The 15542-nt window shown below is 36.8% G+C and overlaps 1 protein-coding gene across 1 annotated transcript; it reads left to right on the forward strand.

Moving 5' to 3' along the window:
* Positions 1–266: 266 nt before the first annotated feature.
* Positions 267–13835, forward strand: cdk5rap3 (CDK5 regulatory subunit associated protein 3). Its single transcript, XM_038283480.1, has 14 exons — positions 267–422; positions 668–713; positions 1591–1722; positions 2602–2702; positions 2803–2851; positions 2995–3173; positions 3266–3402; positions 4426–4570; positions 4803–4913; positions 8097–8178; positions 8257–8345; positions 8893–9098; positions 13377–13548; positions 13731–13835. The coding sequence occupies exons 1-14, from the start codon at positions 417–419 to the stop codon at positions 13794–13796; spliced, it is 1521 nt and encodes a 506-aa protein (XP_038139408.1). The 5' UTR covers positions 267–416; the 3' UTR covers positions 13797–13835.
* Positions 13836–15542: the final 1707 nt, after the last annotated feature.

Below are 15542 nucleotides of genomic sequence, written 5' to 3' on the forward strand. Positions count from 1 at the left end.
TTATTTTATGCCCTATGTTTTCCTTTGAACTTTGACTTGACATGATGCAAATTAATGTAAAATTTGTACATTTACATTTTCTTGATATTATTTTTATCGAATTTTGTTACTACTGAGATGAAAATATGTAACCGCTATTGTCTCCATCTAGCGAAAGTGTTTAACATTGCAGCTAATGAACTTCAATGAGTTTCTACCAATCAGATACAGCTGTTAGTAAAGTAAATCCCCATTGGTTTATTCCTGAGGGCAAGCTAACGTCGTCCTTTCCCATTGGCGAGGTTTCATCTAACGTGTCACATCAACACTGAGAACCTGATGAGTTTCACACACAAAAAAATATAGATACAAATGTCAAAACCTAATGATAAACTGACATCCTGGAAGCGTTTTCTTTTTGAATAAGCGGGGAAACGATGGAGGTGAGCTAAACGATACTTTCTCCGTTTCAGCTTTTGATAGCCTGCTAGCTAACTTCAGCTAGTTAAGAAACAAGCAAAGTCCAGTGATTCACTGGACAACATCCAACCTTTTTTCCTAAAGATTTGTGGTGCAGTCTTTATTCTGTCTTTCTTTTTGTTCATTTGATTATCTATACTGCTGCTAAAGTTGAACTAAAATATTGAGAGATGATTACATTTTGGATGTGTTGTTTTTTCTCTACCAGAATATTCAAAATCTTCCCATCGACATCCAGACCAGCAAGCTGTTAGGTGATGAACCTCTCACGCCACTTTCTTAAAGATATGATTTCTTCTTCTTTTCTTTATATTTCCCTACCCAATCTCTAAAAGTGATGCCGTCGTTACGTCATGAGTATATATCCAGAGATGTTTTATATTGTTTCCCCTTTGGTTGCTTTTATAACTAACTTAAAGTTCACATTTAAATGGTTTTCATTCTGTCCAGAATAAAATTTAATTTGATTTAAGTTCTATTCGAATCTGTTAACTTTTGTAGAGGAAATTCACAACATATGTCATCTGAAGACATTTTGTAAAAATCAAAGCCTAGTTTACCCTAGTTAACAAATAACGCTTTTAGTTCAGTGTTTTCCTCTAATTGGTTAAAAGTTTCCTATCTAAGGAAACCCAGCAAATTGCATCTAGTCATTGACTTGCAGCGTCCGCCTGTCTGGGATGAGCAGGTAGTGACAGCAAACCTTTAAACCAAATATTCATGAAGTGACAGTGGCATCAAGCTTATAATCTGCTGTTTAAGTGTGATCTTCTAAATCAAGTTCCTTTAAATCAAGACTAAAATCACATTTGTTTAGGATTGCCTACGACTGTTCTAGTTAAACAGTTCAACTGAAACATTAGTTCAACTTTTTTATTTTCTTTAGTCCAACTGTTTTTAATGTTCTTTTTTGTTTCTGCATTTTTTATTAATTTCTTTCCCTACTTGCTTTGATTCTGTTTTATTTTCCTATATTTTAATCATGTAAAGCACTTTGCATTGTCTTTGTACTGAATTGTGTTATACAAATAAATTTGCCTTGCCTTGCCTTCTAACTGCTACAAGTGTCTCTAATAATCCTGCAATCCTGGCCTCTTGTCATTTGAAATTTTACTTTTTTTTTCTTCCCAGACTGGCTACTTGATCGGCGTCACTGTAACATTAAGTGGCAAAGTACAGTGAAAACGGTACGAGAGAAGATCAATGCAGCCATTCAGGACATGCCAGAAAACGAGGAGATCAAGCAGCTTCTCTCCGGATCCTGTAAGTTTTCTCTTTTTCCTCTGTCAACACTGACAGAGAGAATAGTGTGCTTTTATATCCTACCTTTTCATATTTAAACTAAATGTTGTTCTATATAAAGTAGATCTACAATGCATTGGTTTTAATTCCTCATTAATGTAGCTCTATGAGCCCCATTTACTCACAGGACATTTTATGATGCAGACTTTTTAAATGCAAATGAATAACTTCTCCAACATGGAGAAAATAAGGAAAACAGTTGTTATTGATTTGAATGATCTGCACTAATTATAACTATTTTGGTTAGAGGACACATCAAATGTTAAGGATACTTTTTTTACTCTGTGGGTATAATATTTACCTGATAACTATTAAGTCACAGACACTGAATTTGATATTATCTATTAAATTAAGAAATAGTTTATTAATCCCAAAGAGAAATTAAATGTTGCAGTAAGTCATAGGGATTTTGTTTTTATTTTTTATTTTTATTTAGTTGTTTAATCAATGGTCTGACTGTTTACTCCCTGCTGGAACTGTATCTAAGCAGCGGTGTAATCTGGTTCCAATTGTTTAACCAATCCGGGGTCAAAAATAATTTCCAACAAAAAGACTGTTGAATGTAAAGTAACCTCTTCAGAAATGCTCACATCATCAGTTTTAGCAAGAAATAGTTAATTTTGTATCCTTTGAAATACTTGAAAAAGACTGCTATGATTTTTTAAATAATTTTTTTATCATTTCAGTAAAGATTTTATGAATATATAAATATACCCTTTACCTACTAAAAGAAGGTATTGATGTGAAATCTTCTGTCATAAAATAATGGAAGCCATCTTGACTTTTTTTTTTGCTTTTCAAATAAATGTCAATCTCTTTTTTTGATGTTTCCACCAACAGACATCCACTACTTTCATTGTCTGAGAATAGTGGAGATACTGAAGGGAACTGAGGCTTCGTCCAAGAATATCTTTGGCAGATATTCTTCTCAGAGAATGAAGGTAAAACAAACCTGATGTACTGCCGTTAACATTCTTTACTTATTTTTGACACAGCCGGAGGAAATCTGTCAGAAAGTAACAACTTCGGTCTGGTTTACAGGACTGGCAGGAGATTGTGTCGCTTTATGAAGCAGATAATGTCTATTTAGGTGGGTGGATCACAGAAAATCCATTGTCTCTGGTTTAGAGGGTTTGGTTTTTCAGAGCCTTACAGATAGTTTGCAGTTTTTCTAGTAAGCTGTGTGAAGATGACGATTTTTAACTCTGTAAAATTGTAAATCCTACAACCCAGCGGAGGTGGCCAGCTTGCTGATTCGAAATGTCAGCTATGAAGGGCCGGCCCTCAGGAAGCAGATCACCAAAGCTCAGCAGCTGCAGCAGGAGCTGAGCAGGCGGGAGGTGGAGTGTCAGAGCTCAGCAGCCGAGCTGAGGGAACGCTACTATGCTGCCTGCAAGCAGTACGGCATTACTGTGAGTGCAAGAATGAAAGATAATTACATGTTAATCCAGTGTTAAAAATTCAAAAATAAATATAACAAAATGATTCCTATCGGTTCTGACAGGGGGAAAATGTTCAGCGGGAGCTTCAGGCTTTAGTCAAGGATCTACCTGCAGTCCTGGAGGAGGTTGGGAGGGATGCAGCAAAGTTGGAGGAACAAATCCAGCTTTACGCTGCATTCACAAATTTTCTGTGTGATTGGTGAGTAAACATCACCCAAGCTCTGCCAGTCCTATCACCTTTCATCTTCAGCAGCTTCCTAACGGAACATCATGTTTCGCAGTGAAGTCTTCTCCTCAGGGTCTCCTGCAGTGCTAATGCTCTCCAATACTAAGTTTTACATGTACAGTAGAAGAAAAACTAAAGCTTAGTCTGTCTTGATGAGAGCCCCTTGTAGATTTCTTATAAGAAGCAGCAGTAGACCTAAGAAATTTTTTTGAAAGATTTCAATAAACCAAAGATTTCAAAAAGTCGTGCAGATGTGAAGAAAAAATTGAAAAGAAATGTTTAATGGGTTGAAACTTCTGCCCTGCAAGATGTGTGAGCAGACTGGGAAAAGAAGTATAAACACTTTGTTTCTACAGCGATCTCTAAGCCTTCTCGCTACTATTAAAAGAGCCTTTCTGTTTCCTTAACTTCTGGTTTTGATCAGTTTACACAGGAAAAAATCTAAATCTAGATAAGTATTTTTTTCTTAAAATAAGTGCATTTGCTCTTTGATTTAGAAGGCAAAGGAGCCATTTTGCCAATGGAACAAGACAATTTACACTTAAAATAAGAAAATACAATTGAAATGTCTTTTTTCAAGTACATATCTTATTTTAAAAGTAAAAATACTCATTCAGTTGGCAAAATATCTCATTTACCTCCTCAAATTAAGGTGAAATACACTTAATTTAAGACATTTTTACTTATTTCTACATCATTTTTCAAGTGTAGTGTTGTAGTCAAAACCCCACCAACCGAGACCAATCAGTACCAAGACAAGACCAAGCCTATGTAAGGTCTTGGTTCTCCTTGGTCTCGGTTTCTGTGGTCTTGACTACAACACCAGTGAAAAGATTGATTCCTCTGGTGTTTTTTCCCACTTCAGGATTTGACTAAACCACCAATCTTTCCAATCATTCTAAGTAAATATGTGCTCTTTTCGGGGGAATGAATCACATGGGTGTTTATTTGGCTTAGATTTTCTTTTATAAGCTCCCATGTTGTTGTTTTTTGAAGGTCCGAGCCGGTCCTGCCTATACTAACATTCACCCAGAAGATGGGGAATGTTACCTTTTATGAGTGGAGGACAGGGAAAGCCCCCAGCCTGGTTGAAAGGCCGGTCGTGGAGGAAGCGCCTCCTGATGCAGCAACAGAGGACACGGTTGGTTTGATTCGTGTCAATATTTAGAGTCATGCATGTCTTATCTAAACTGCGCTCTAATTCACATCACAGTGGTCAGGTTTTACTGGGAAATTTTGGAGGATTCTTTATTTTTCTCTTTCACAGTCTAGTTTATAGATAAAATGATTTTTCTCTCCAGACTGACTTAAATTAGAGCTTTGTTTATTTTCATATTTTTATGTCTCAACATCCTGTTTTTTAACCATTTCAGATTGACTGGGGGGATTTTGGCCATAAAGCATCAGATGATCTGGGCGTGACCGCCGGGATCGCAGTGGAGGAGGGAATCGACTGGGGCATCTCTCTGGAGCCGACATCTGAGGTTAGATTGGCAAACAACCTGAGTGATGGTTAAGCACGAGATAACTCAGCTGACTGGAGAACAGGCTGCAAGCTTAAATCAATTAAACACACTTTGTACAGATCAGTTAATAGCATCTACAGGTGCTGGTCATAAAATTAGAATATCATGAAAAAGTAGATTGATTTCAGTAATTCCATTTAAAAAGTGAAACTTGTATATTATATTCATACATTACATACAAACTCATATATTTCAGATGTTTATTTTGTTTAATTTTGATGATTACAAATGACAACAAATGAAAATCTCAAATTCATCATATCAGAAAATTAGAATATTGTGAAAAGGTTCAAAATTGATGGCCCCTGGTGCCACACTCTAATCAGCTAATTAACTCAAACCACCTGCAAAAGCCTTTAAATGGTCTTTCAGTCTAGTTCTATAGGCTACACAATCATGGGGAAGACTGCTGACTTGACAGTTGTCCAAAAGACGACCATCGACACCTTGCACAAGGAGGGCAAGACACAAAAGGTCATCGCTAAAGAGGCTGGCTGTTCACAGAGCTCAGTGTCCAAGCACATTAATAGAGAGGCGAAGGGAAGGAAAAGATGTGGTCGAAAAAAGTGTACAAGCAAGAGAGATAACCGCACCCTGGAGAGGATTGTGAAACAAAACCCCTTCAAAAATGTGGGGGAGATTCACAAAGAGTGGACTGCAGCTGGAGTGAGTGCTTCAAGAACCACCACACACAGACGTATGAAAGACATGGGTTTCTGCTGTCGCATTCCTTGTGTCAAGCCACTCTTGAACCACAGACAGCGTCAGAAGCGTCTTGCCTGGGCTAAAGAGAAACAGGACTGGACTGCTGGTGAGTGGTCCAAAGTCATGTTCTCTGATGAAAGTAAATTTTGCATTTCCTTTGGAAATCAAGGTCCCAGAGTCTGGAGGAAAAGAAGAGAGGCACTTCATCGACGTTGCTTGAAGTCCAGTGTAAAGTTTCCACAGTCAGTGATGGTTTGGGGTGCCATGTCATCTGCTGGTGTTGGTCCATTGTGTTTTCTGAGGTCCAGGGTCAACGCAGCCACATACCAGGAAGTTTTAGAGCACTTCATGCTTCCTGCAGCTGACCAACTTTTTGGAGATGCAGATTTCATTTTCCAACAGGACTTGGCACCTGCACACAGTGCCAAAGCTACCAGTACCTGGTTGAAGGACCATGGTATCCCTGTTCTTAATTGGCCAGCAAACTCTCCTGACCTTAACCCCATAGAAAATCTATGGGGTATTGTGAAGAAGAAGATGCAATACACCAGACCCAACAATTCAGAAGAGCTAAAAGCCACTATTAGAGCAACCTGGGCTATCATAACACCTGAGCAGTGCCACAGACTGATCGACTCCATGCCACGCCGCATTGCTGCAGTAATACAGGCCAAAGGAGGCCCAACTAAATACTGAGTGCTGTACATGCTCATACTTTTCATGTTCATACTTTTCAGTTGGCCAACATTTCTATAAATCCTTTGTTTTTATTGGTCTTCAGTAATATTCTAATTTTCTGATATGATGAATTTGAGATTTTCATTTGTTGTCATTTGTAATCATCAAAATTAAACAAAATAAACATCTGAAATATATGAGTTTGTATGTAATGTATGAATATAATATACAAGTTTCACTTTTTAAATGGAATTACTGAAATCAATCTACTTTTTCATGATATTCTAATTTTATGACCAGCACCTGTATGGCAGCATGATGCAAAGGTAACAGGTTCAGGACTCCCCCCTCCTTTTCATTTCAATACATTTTTTATTGTTCACTTCAAATTATATACGGCAGCAATTTTGCTGATAACAAAGCAGTAATTTTACTTTTAATGGTAAAATTTGACTAGATTGGAGCTTGTTTCCACTAGAAGTAGACCAATTCACCATCCGATCCTTATTTGGGGCCAGTATCTGGTGTCTGTATACAGATATGTGCATCCATTTGCTGATTCTTTATGCATTCAATAGAATAGAATGCAAATTTATTGTCATCACATTGTCAAGTACAAAGCAACGAAATTCACTCCGCATTTAACCCATTCCTTTGGGGAGCAGTGGGCTGCCATTTGTGGCACCCATGGAGCAGTGGGGGTGTTAAGGTTTTTGCTCTGGAATCCAGGATGCAATATGGGGATCAAACCGGGTACTTGCAACCTTCTCAGAGCAAAAACACACTGCTCCAACCACTAGGCCAACACTCCCACCCTGTAGCCATACCTTGAAATCCCATGAAGCACATGCAATGCTACTCCTTTCATTTGTTATCCATTACGGATATTTTCTTTGATTTCCTGATAGATGTTTTACAGCATTTGTAATTCCCTCTCAAGTCGAAAATCAGGAAACCAAGTCGTTCTTTAGTTACTGGCTTTAATCACACAGAACCATGTTGGTGTGCCGTGAGAACTGTTAAAACATACAGAAAGAAAAGCAAAAAAATAATAATTTCCCAGTAAAGACATCAAAGGAAAAAAGCGAATACAATATATGACTCAACAGAAATTTTTTGCGTTACATCTTAACAGTCAAACCAAGTAAACAGTAAATTAAACTAAAATGTACCTCATTTGCCGCTTTCCCATGAGAGAAAATTAGAATCTTCAGTCCTTTACTATGTACTTTATCAAATCTCCTTATCACTGGTGGCTTAGGCAGAGGAATCAGCGATGTGTCTGCCTGATAGTTTGTTCCAGAACCATGTTACAGATCCCCAGGTACCGACCCTTAAAGGTAACACTCCATCAACCCGCAGCCGCAACCTTTTGGTTCCCCCCTTAATTGAGACTTGTTCCTTCGTATCAAACAAACAATATACAAGAAACACATGAAATTATGCTTGAAATATTTAACCTTTATTACTAGAAATGTATTTATGAACTCTATATTTTTAACTTAAATATTTATTAATCTATTATTTATTTATTTAATCTGACTTTGATGGCAGCTACAGCATTTGTAGAACATTTTTTATTATTGCGTCTTTTTAAATCATGTAAATAGAGGAAGAAAACGTAATATTGGTTTTTAAAAAATCAGCCATTTGTTGGTTTGCAATCATTTCTTTTTAGGAAATAACAAGAGATGCCAGTTGCTTTGCCTTTTAATGAATCCAGTTTGTTCTGTGATACATCTGGTCTCCCTAAAACAGGACCCTGGTGCTTCCGGCATCGACTGGGGCGACGGTGAAGCAGCTCCAGTTGAGATAGAAATTGTGGATACAGGCACAGACTGTAAGTTGTTTTCTTAAAAAACGGTCATGATGAATCCAGAAGTTGAAGAAGCTGAGGGGTAAGTGTGTTTGCTTTCAGGTCCTGAGGGTGTGGCGAGGGGGGATGATGCTCTGAGTATACTGGAAAACTCCCAGTCACGCAGCCAGTTCATTGATGAGCTTATGGAGGTAAAAACCATAAGATGGCATCCGCAACTAAATCAATCCAACCTGCTGAAACACAATCCTAGAACTTTTTCACCTTTTGCAAAGAAATCACTCTTTACAACTACAAATTATTAGTATTTTATTGGGATTTAATGTGGAAGACCCACGAACAGTCGCCACTAGTTGTAAAGTGAAAGAAATATCCGGTTTTAACAGTTAATATATGCATATAAATCTGATAAGTGTGATGATCCTTCTTAATGACAAGAAATCCAAACCTACCAACTTTATTTTGAGACAAAGAGAAATCCAAATCATACAGAATTTTTTTGGACTTCACAAGTATGACCATCTTGCAATGAAAGGTCTTTACTGTGTAATTATAGTAGCCATTATCTGTGGGCCTGTAACTAGAAACCTATTGAAACACTGAAGTTTTTTTTTTTTATGTGATAAGTTCAGGAATTTAAACTTAAATTATTCAACAATTATATATTGCTTATTGATAATTCCTACATTCAGTATTTGAGCGACCTGTTCTCTCCTCCGGCTTTGTTTGTTGGTGCAGCTCGAGGCGTTCCTCACTCAACGGGTCACTGAGATGGGGGATGAGGGCGACGTGGTGGCCATGAGCCAATTTCAGCTGGCTCCGTCTGTCATCCAGAACCAAACCCGCGAACACATCCGAGAAATGTTGTCCCAGGTGCAGGACCTCCTGGGCCGGCTCACCTCCCTCCGCATGCAGCACCTGTTCATGATCCAGGCATCACCGAGGTACGCTGGTCAGGTTATATCTGGCAGCGGGGGGGACACGTCTCAGTCTTATTGAACAAGAACAAGAACAAGATCTGGGGTTAGCAATGCTTTGCAGGGAGAACAGAGTCTTTTCCAATCTTCTGTCTGTTCTGATTAACTTGTCTCTGCAGTACAAAAGGCAAATTGGGTTCATATCCAGGTTTTAAAATGGAGGAATAGATGGTTAAAAAAAATGGGTGTCCACTAGTGTTAATTTCGTTAACGAAAACTAAACGAAAATATTTTCGTCAACGCACATTTTTCACCAAACGAAAACTAGACGAGACGAGACGAAAATCCCCACTAATAAACAATAACTGGGAGTAAATCAGAAATCATTTTCGTGGACTAATAAAGACGAGACGAAAATGCAGTTCGGTAAATAAAGACTGGACTAAAATCTATGGACATTTTAGTTCACGAACAAAGACGAGACGAAAATTATATATTATTATTTTCTGTTTTTTCTTTTCAAATCCTGTCTCGTCTCCTCCTCCTCCTCCTCCTCCTCGTCAGCTCCCACACACCCACTTTCAAACCCGGAGCGGGCACAGAGTAGCCTACTCCGGGACTCGGGAGAAAGAGGAGACGTGCTATATGGACACATTTTCGCTTTTAAGTGGAGAACAAAACCAAATGCTTGATTTTAGTGGAAGGGAAGGAATATGGCCACATGATGGCTGGAAAAAACACAACAAACCTGAAGAGACACGTCGCAGTTCACCACAAAGACATTACGGTAAGTTACCAGAAAGATTGGTGGTGATTGTTTATAATGTAACATTAAATCAACGGCTATAATATCCCAATGATATACTAACTGATGTTGGCTAATTTTCATAGCATTTAGTATCCAGGCTGGCTACGTTACGTTAGCTTGTTAGCACGTAGCGACGGTAGCCACTTGTTGATAGCATAGTATGTAAAGTTAAATTTATGCTAACTTGGATATGTTATACTGGCCGGGCAACTATAGTTTCTGTTAAATTGCAAGTTTGATTAAAGCAGACAGACGTTTTAGGTAATCTAGGAGCAGCAAGTGAACTATAGTTAACAGAAAACACCTCGGCAGCTACACATGTATGCTAAATGCTAAAAGGAACTGACACTATTTATCAGGATAAGACAAAATAAAAATAATATGCCACACATAATTCAGAGCAACTTTAACCTAGATTTTCATATACAAATAGTCATTGCTAGGGGAACCACTGCAGGGGTGTCTTTATTTGGTGACATAAAATGCTGCTCTTTTTATCTGCACATTACTATTACAAGGACATTTGAATTGAATTGGCATCAATATGTGCAATCAATATATGCAACCAAAATGCATGCACACCTAAAAATGTCTGCAATTTATTCCTGCATTAAATGATAGTTAGGTTGTTTGTATGAGTTTGAAATGGATGGTCAAATGTAGTTTTTATAGAGACTTAGTTTTTGTTAAGGAAAAAAAGAGACCTATATGCTACTTATACACTTGGAATTCGTGTTATGCTGTGCATCTATCCTAACATTGTATTAATTTCTGTTCCAGATTGAAGATACACCACCACCACCAACAACAACAACCATCCAGCCACCCAGAAACAATGACAGGCCAGCTAAAGCTGGAAGGAAAGCACTTTTGTTGTATCAGTTGGAGTTTTTTATTTAAATTTTTTTTTAACAACATTGACCTCAAATCTATTTATTTTATTATTCAATGTGAACTAGCTTTAAACAGCCAGCACTTGTGTAAAGTTCATAAGACACTTTATTTTATTTATTTGTTTCCTTTGCCAGGTGTGTTTTATTTGTTTTAATGCAAGCATTTGTGTTTGTGTTCAAAATAAATATGCAAATATTGTCAGAACATCTTCCATGTCTGCATGTGTTCCTTAAAATTGTGTTTTTTATTAAAAAGATGAGAGAAAATGTTGAAATAATTTTAGGAAATCTTAAACGTTATCTGCTGACAAAAAAGTAAAAGGTTAAAATTATATCCTGACTAAAACTAGACTAAAATGTTGACAGTTTTTGGTGACTAAAACTAAACTAATAAAATTATGTTTTCTTGGACTAAAATAAAGACTAAAATGCTCTGACTTAAGTCGACTAAAACTAGACTAAATAAAAATGCGATGATGTCGACTAAATGTGATAAAAACTAACAAGCGATGCTGAAACTGGACTAAGACTAAAACTAAATTTAAAAATGGCTGCTAAAATTAACACTAGTGTCCACATTAGAGCTGCAACTAATGATTACAGGGTTCCCGCGGGTCCTTAAAAAGTCTTAAAAGGCATTGAATTCTTCAAAATAAAACTTAGGCCTTAATTGGTATTAAAATGTCTTAAATCAGTCTTTCATGGGTCTTAATTTTTAAAACATCATAAATAGGATTATTTTTATTATGATTTATTTTTGTAATCTAAATAAAACATTAAAATTTACATTAATTTTTTTTTATTTACAAAATAGCTGCTCGCCATTATTGGTTCCGTCCCGATTGCGGAACCAATAAAAGCGTTGTTGCGCCCGGGACATTTGGGAGATGCACGATTACCTTTTTGTCTGGAAAATATGAGCAAGTGTAAATGTAACCAAAATTGGCTCCAGCCAAGAGTTTTCTCCATGGCTAAAACCAGGGAACATATATGAGGCTCAGTGTATTTTGTGCAAAAAGCGATTCAAGCTCGGAACGATGGGAATTAAGGCAGTGGAGTCACATGCGAAGTGCGAAACACAAAGCGTCAAAATCGAGTTACAGAGAAACAGCCGGTATTTCTCAGTTTTGTTCCACCCTTGTCTCTGCAACGCCTCCACTTATCACCAAATCAAACATACTAAGAAAACGATACAAAAAAAATTTGTTTTTCTTGTGTTTCTTGTGAATTTGTTCTTACATTTTTATTTCAAGTGGCATTAAAAAGTCTTAAAAAGTCTTGAATTTAACTTGCCTTATGCTGTATTAGTATTAGCTGTATTAATCCTTATCCTGGATTAGTTTGCAAATCGATTCATCTGTCGATTATTTGGTTTGATTAATGGATTAATTATTGGATAGCCAAAGGTTCTTTAAAGAAGACTTTTTACAAAATTAAACCAGGTGAAACTGAAAACGTTCCACTTGAGGAGTTCTGGATAGAGCATATTGACAGATGGAAAAGTTTTTATATCTTAAAGGTAAAAACTTTTTTTTTTTTATTGTTTTTTTTTTACAATTTTGGTATATTTATTGTTGCTCTGTCAGCTACAGGCATCTTTTAGGGTCTCGATACTCCAGTTAACAATTAATCGATTACTGAATTAGTTGACAAGTATTTCAATAATCGATTCATTGCTATTAATCCGATTGATTGTTTCAGCCCTAGTCCACCTTCCCTTCTACATGGTTACTGATCTATGAACATATCACATGGTTTTATCACATTAACAGAAGCTCTGCATCCAGAAAAGGTATGTAATTAAGTTCCAGCTTAACATTTGTATGTAGAATATGAAATTAGGGCAATAAAACATAAAAAAATGTGCTGCAGTTTATTTAAACTATGTTGTTTTAAATACAACAGAAAATTTGCAGGGTTTCCGCGGGTCATTAAAAATAATAAAAAGTCATTAAATTATTTTTTAAATTAAGGCCTTAATTGGCATTAAAATTAATTAAATATAATTATTGTGGCATTTAAAAAAACTTTGTTTAAAAAGTCAGATATATTATATCGCAATATATATGTGCGGAACTGCTTCTGGTTGATCGTAAAGCCGTGTGTTCGGAAAAGAAGGAGTTTCTTTAACATAAAAAGATGAGAATCAAAATACATTTGGTGGGTTGATGTGTTTATAGACTAAAAATAGTGTAAGGTTTATGTTTTGATGCATTGAAGGAGTCGGTCCAGCTCCTGTCTATATCAAGCGAGTTCCGGATGAGCAACACTTAAAGATGAGTCAGTCCTGATTGTTATGCAGGTTTCTTACACTGCAGCTGAATCTTATCTGCTTCTTCTTCCAGGTGGAGTGTTGATAGCAGTTGTTTTCTGCCCTTGAAGACATTTATGTGAAGCAGTGATTTCTTTGTTTATTTTTAGTGGTTTCCTCTGAAAACACATGAAGACACTGATATGTTCAACCCTCTTTGATTGAAATCTGTCTTTTAAATCAGATAAAGTGATTTCAGATGGACATTTTACAGCTTCACTTATACAGCTTAAAAATGGTTAATTCATTGTTTGATACATTTTTTTCTTGTGTTTTTTTGTCTGTATTTTCAGGTATGTTGAGCGTGTGTCAGAAATGCTGAGACAGAAGCTAAAGCAAGCAGATATTCTGGTGCTGAAAGCTGCTACAATGGCTGAGAAAAGGCAAGAAGCCCTTCAGGAACAGTCTAGACTGGAGCCTCGTGTTGACTTGCTGGCAGGATGCACCCGCGAACTCCAGAAACTGGTATTGGATTACTTTCACTTTTATTTATGTTCACAGGGGTTCTTTTGGTGCTTTCCCAGTGGGGAGGCCACAGAAAATCAGATATTTTCTCAAGAATACGAATGTGATACTCAGTAAACTGCAAAACAAATTATATCCTCAAGCTTCTCTGTAACCTAACTGTTGAATATTTGTCTCTGCAGATTGAAGCCGACATTTCAAAGAGATACCACAATAGACCAGTCAACCTGATGGGGGTGAATATCTAGTAGACTGTGTTGATGTATGAAGTCATAATCTGCAAAAATAAAAAGATATTTAATTTAAACTTCTTTGGGTTTTATATTTTGTAAAAAAAATCCTCATACAATAATTTTGAAATTAACATTAAATTCATGTTTAATTGTGTTAGGAGGAAAAAAATTAAATGGAGCTCATTCAGACCCCTTTTTATACAATTTTTTATTTCTAGGGTTCGCACTAGACATTGGCTTATGTATGCACAGCCATTTGGATGTAGCTTAGCAACATTAGGAGTTTACCATGGTTTATTTCCCAGTCTTACACACAATAGATCAAAAGTTACACAAGCAGCAACATTTACTAACTGCCTACAGGTAAATCCCTGGTTGTTGCAATCACCCCTTTTGGTAGAATATAGATGGGAGTGGAGATAGCAAAGAAGGCTAATGTTAGCATCCTCAGAGTTTTGATGTCAATAAAAGAGGAGGACCTCTTGTAAGCTTTTCTGGTTTGCACAACTACCCCACATAAAAAAAAAAAACTGTCATACAACAGATTGTCTGGTAGGTTTTAATTGAAGTCTAACATTAACATTTGTTTAAACATTAAAGAAGTCAGATTATCAGGTTATGACTCCCTTAAATGAATGACCACATGACTAATTTCTTTTTAAGTTTTAAGAAAAGTTTTGTTCCTCGATGGATATGTAAATGATTAAATCTGCAAAGAGCTACTATGCCTACTATAAAGTATGTGCCAGCATCAAATGTAAATCATCAGTGGTGTAAGGGGCAGCCTTTGCAACGGGTTAGCCAATGGGATGGTGAGATATAATTTTAAGAAATAAATTCCTTATACTGAAGTTATTTTATTTAAATAATTTACTTCAAAAATTTTAACTTGTTTATTATTTCCACATGGAGTGATATGTCTTGTGTTTTTTCTTCTCTATTTTCCCTCCACATAACCTTCCATTAATATGCTTGCACACAAAGGTCTAAACTGCTAGCTTCTTTAATTGCCATTTGTGGCTTTCCCTTTTTGTGGAGGATGTCAGAGATGGTCTGTTAGAAAAATGTTGAGGCATCTTTCCTGATTCCGTAGCTTAACAATTTTGTTTTATGGGGGGAAAAAAAACAGGTTTTTATGATATTATATCATAAAGAACAGTCCATGGTGGGGATGTGACCCCTCACACCTCCACGCAGGGCCTGTTTTGGGAAGAGGTTTTGCAACATTCAATGCAGGTTCAGCAGATTCTGAAACAGCTTCTTTCCCACTGCCATCAGACAGCTGAATGAATGTTGAAAAAGTATAAATCACAGTCACAGGCTCTGCATCAAACTGACCATATCAATGCATTTTTTTGCACCATGTATTTTTTTCTTCTCCCACAATGTTTACATTAGATCCCCGCTGCACTTTAAGAAATGGAAATGTCATGAGAGCTGTACAATACAACATTTTGTTTTGCACACACTCTGTATACAAAATGACAATAAGGTTTGTCTAAGTATATGATGTTTATTTTTAGCTGGATTTCAAATTATGTTGCTTGATGCCACAGTTATTAACGCTGGTACGTTCCAGCAAGAATGTGTGCGGCTTGAATCCTAGCTTTGAGTTTCCCTCCATGGAGTTTTCATTTTCACCCTAATGCAGGGGTGCTCAAGTCCAGTCCTCAAGAGCTACCACACTGTAACTTTTAGATTCCGCTCTTCTTTAACACACCTGAATCGAAAGACTCAATCCCCTCATTTAGCCCAGCAGAG

This window comes from Cyprinodon tularosa, unplaced genomic scaffold (assembly GCF_016077235.1).
Source record: "Cyprinodon tularosa strain WSP-4 unplaced genomic scaffold, ASM1607723v1 ctg194, whole genome shotgun sequence".
NCBI lineage: Eukaryota > Metazoa > Chordata > Actinopteri > Cyprinodontiformes > Cyprinodontidae > Cyprinodon > Cyprinodon tularosa.

Bases quoted from the DNA above. Each gene is read 5' to 3' on its own strand.
- cdk5rap3 (XM_038283480.1), top strand. The intron at 714-1,590 runs GTGATGAACCTC...TTTTCTTCCCAG, and splicing joins CCAGACCAGCAAGCTGTTAG to ACTGGCTACTTGATCGGCGT. The intron at 1,723-2,601 runs GTAAGTTTTCTC...TTCCACCAACAG, and splicing joins GCAGCTTCTCTCCGGATCCT to ACATCCACTACTTTCATTGT.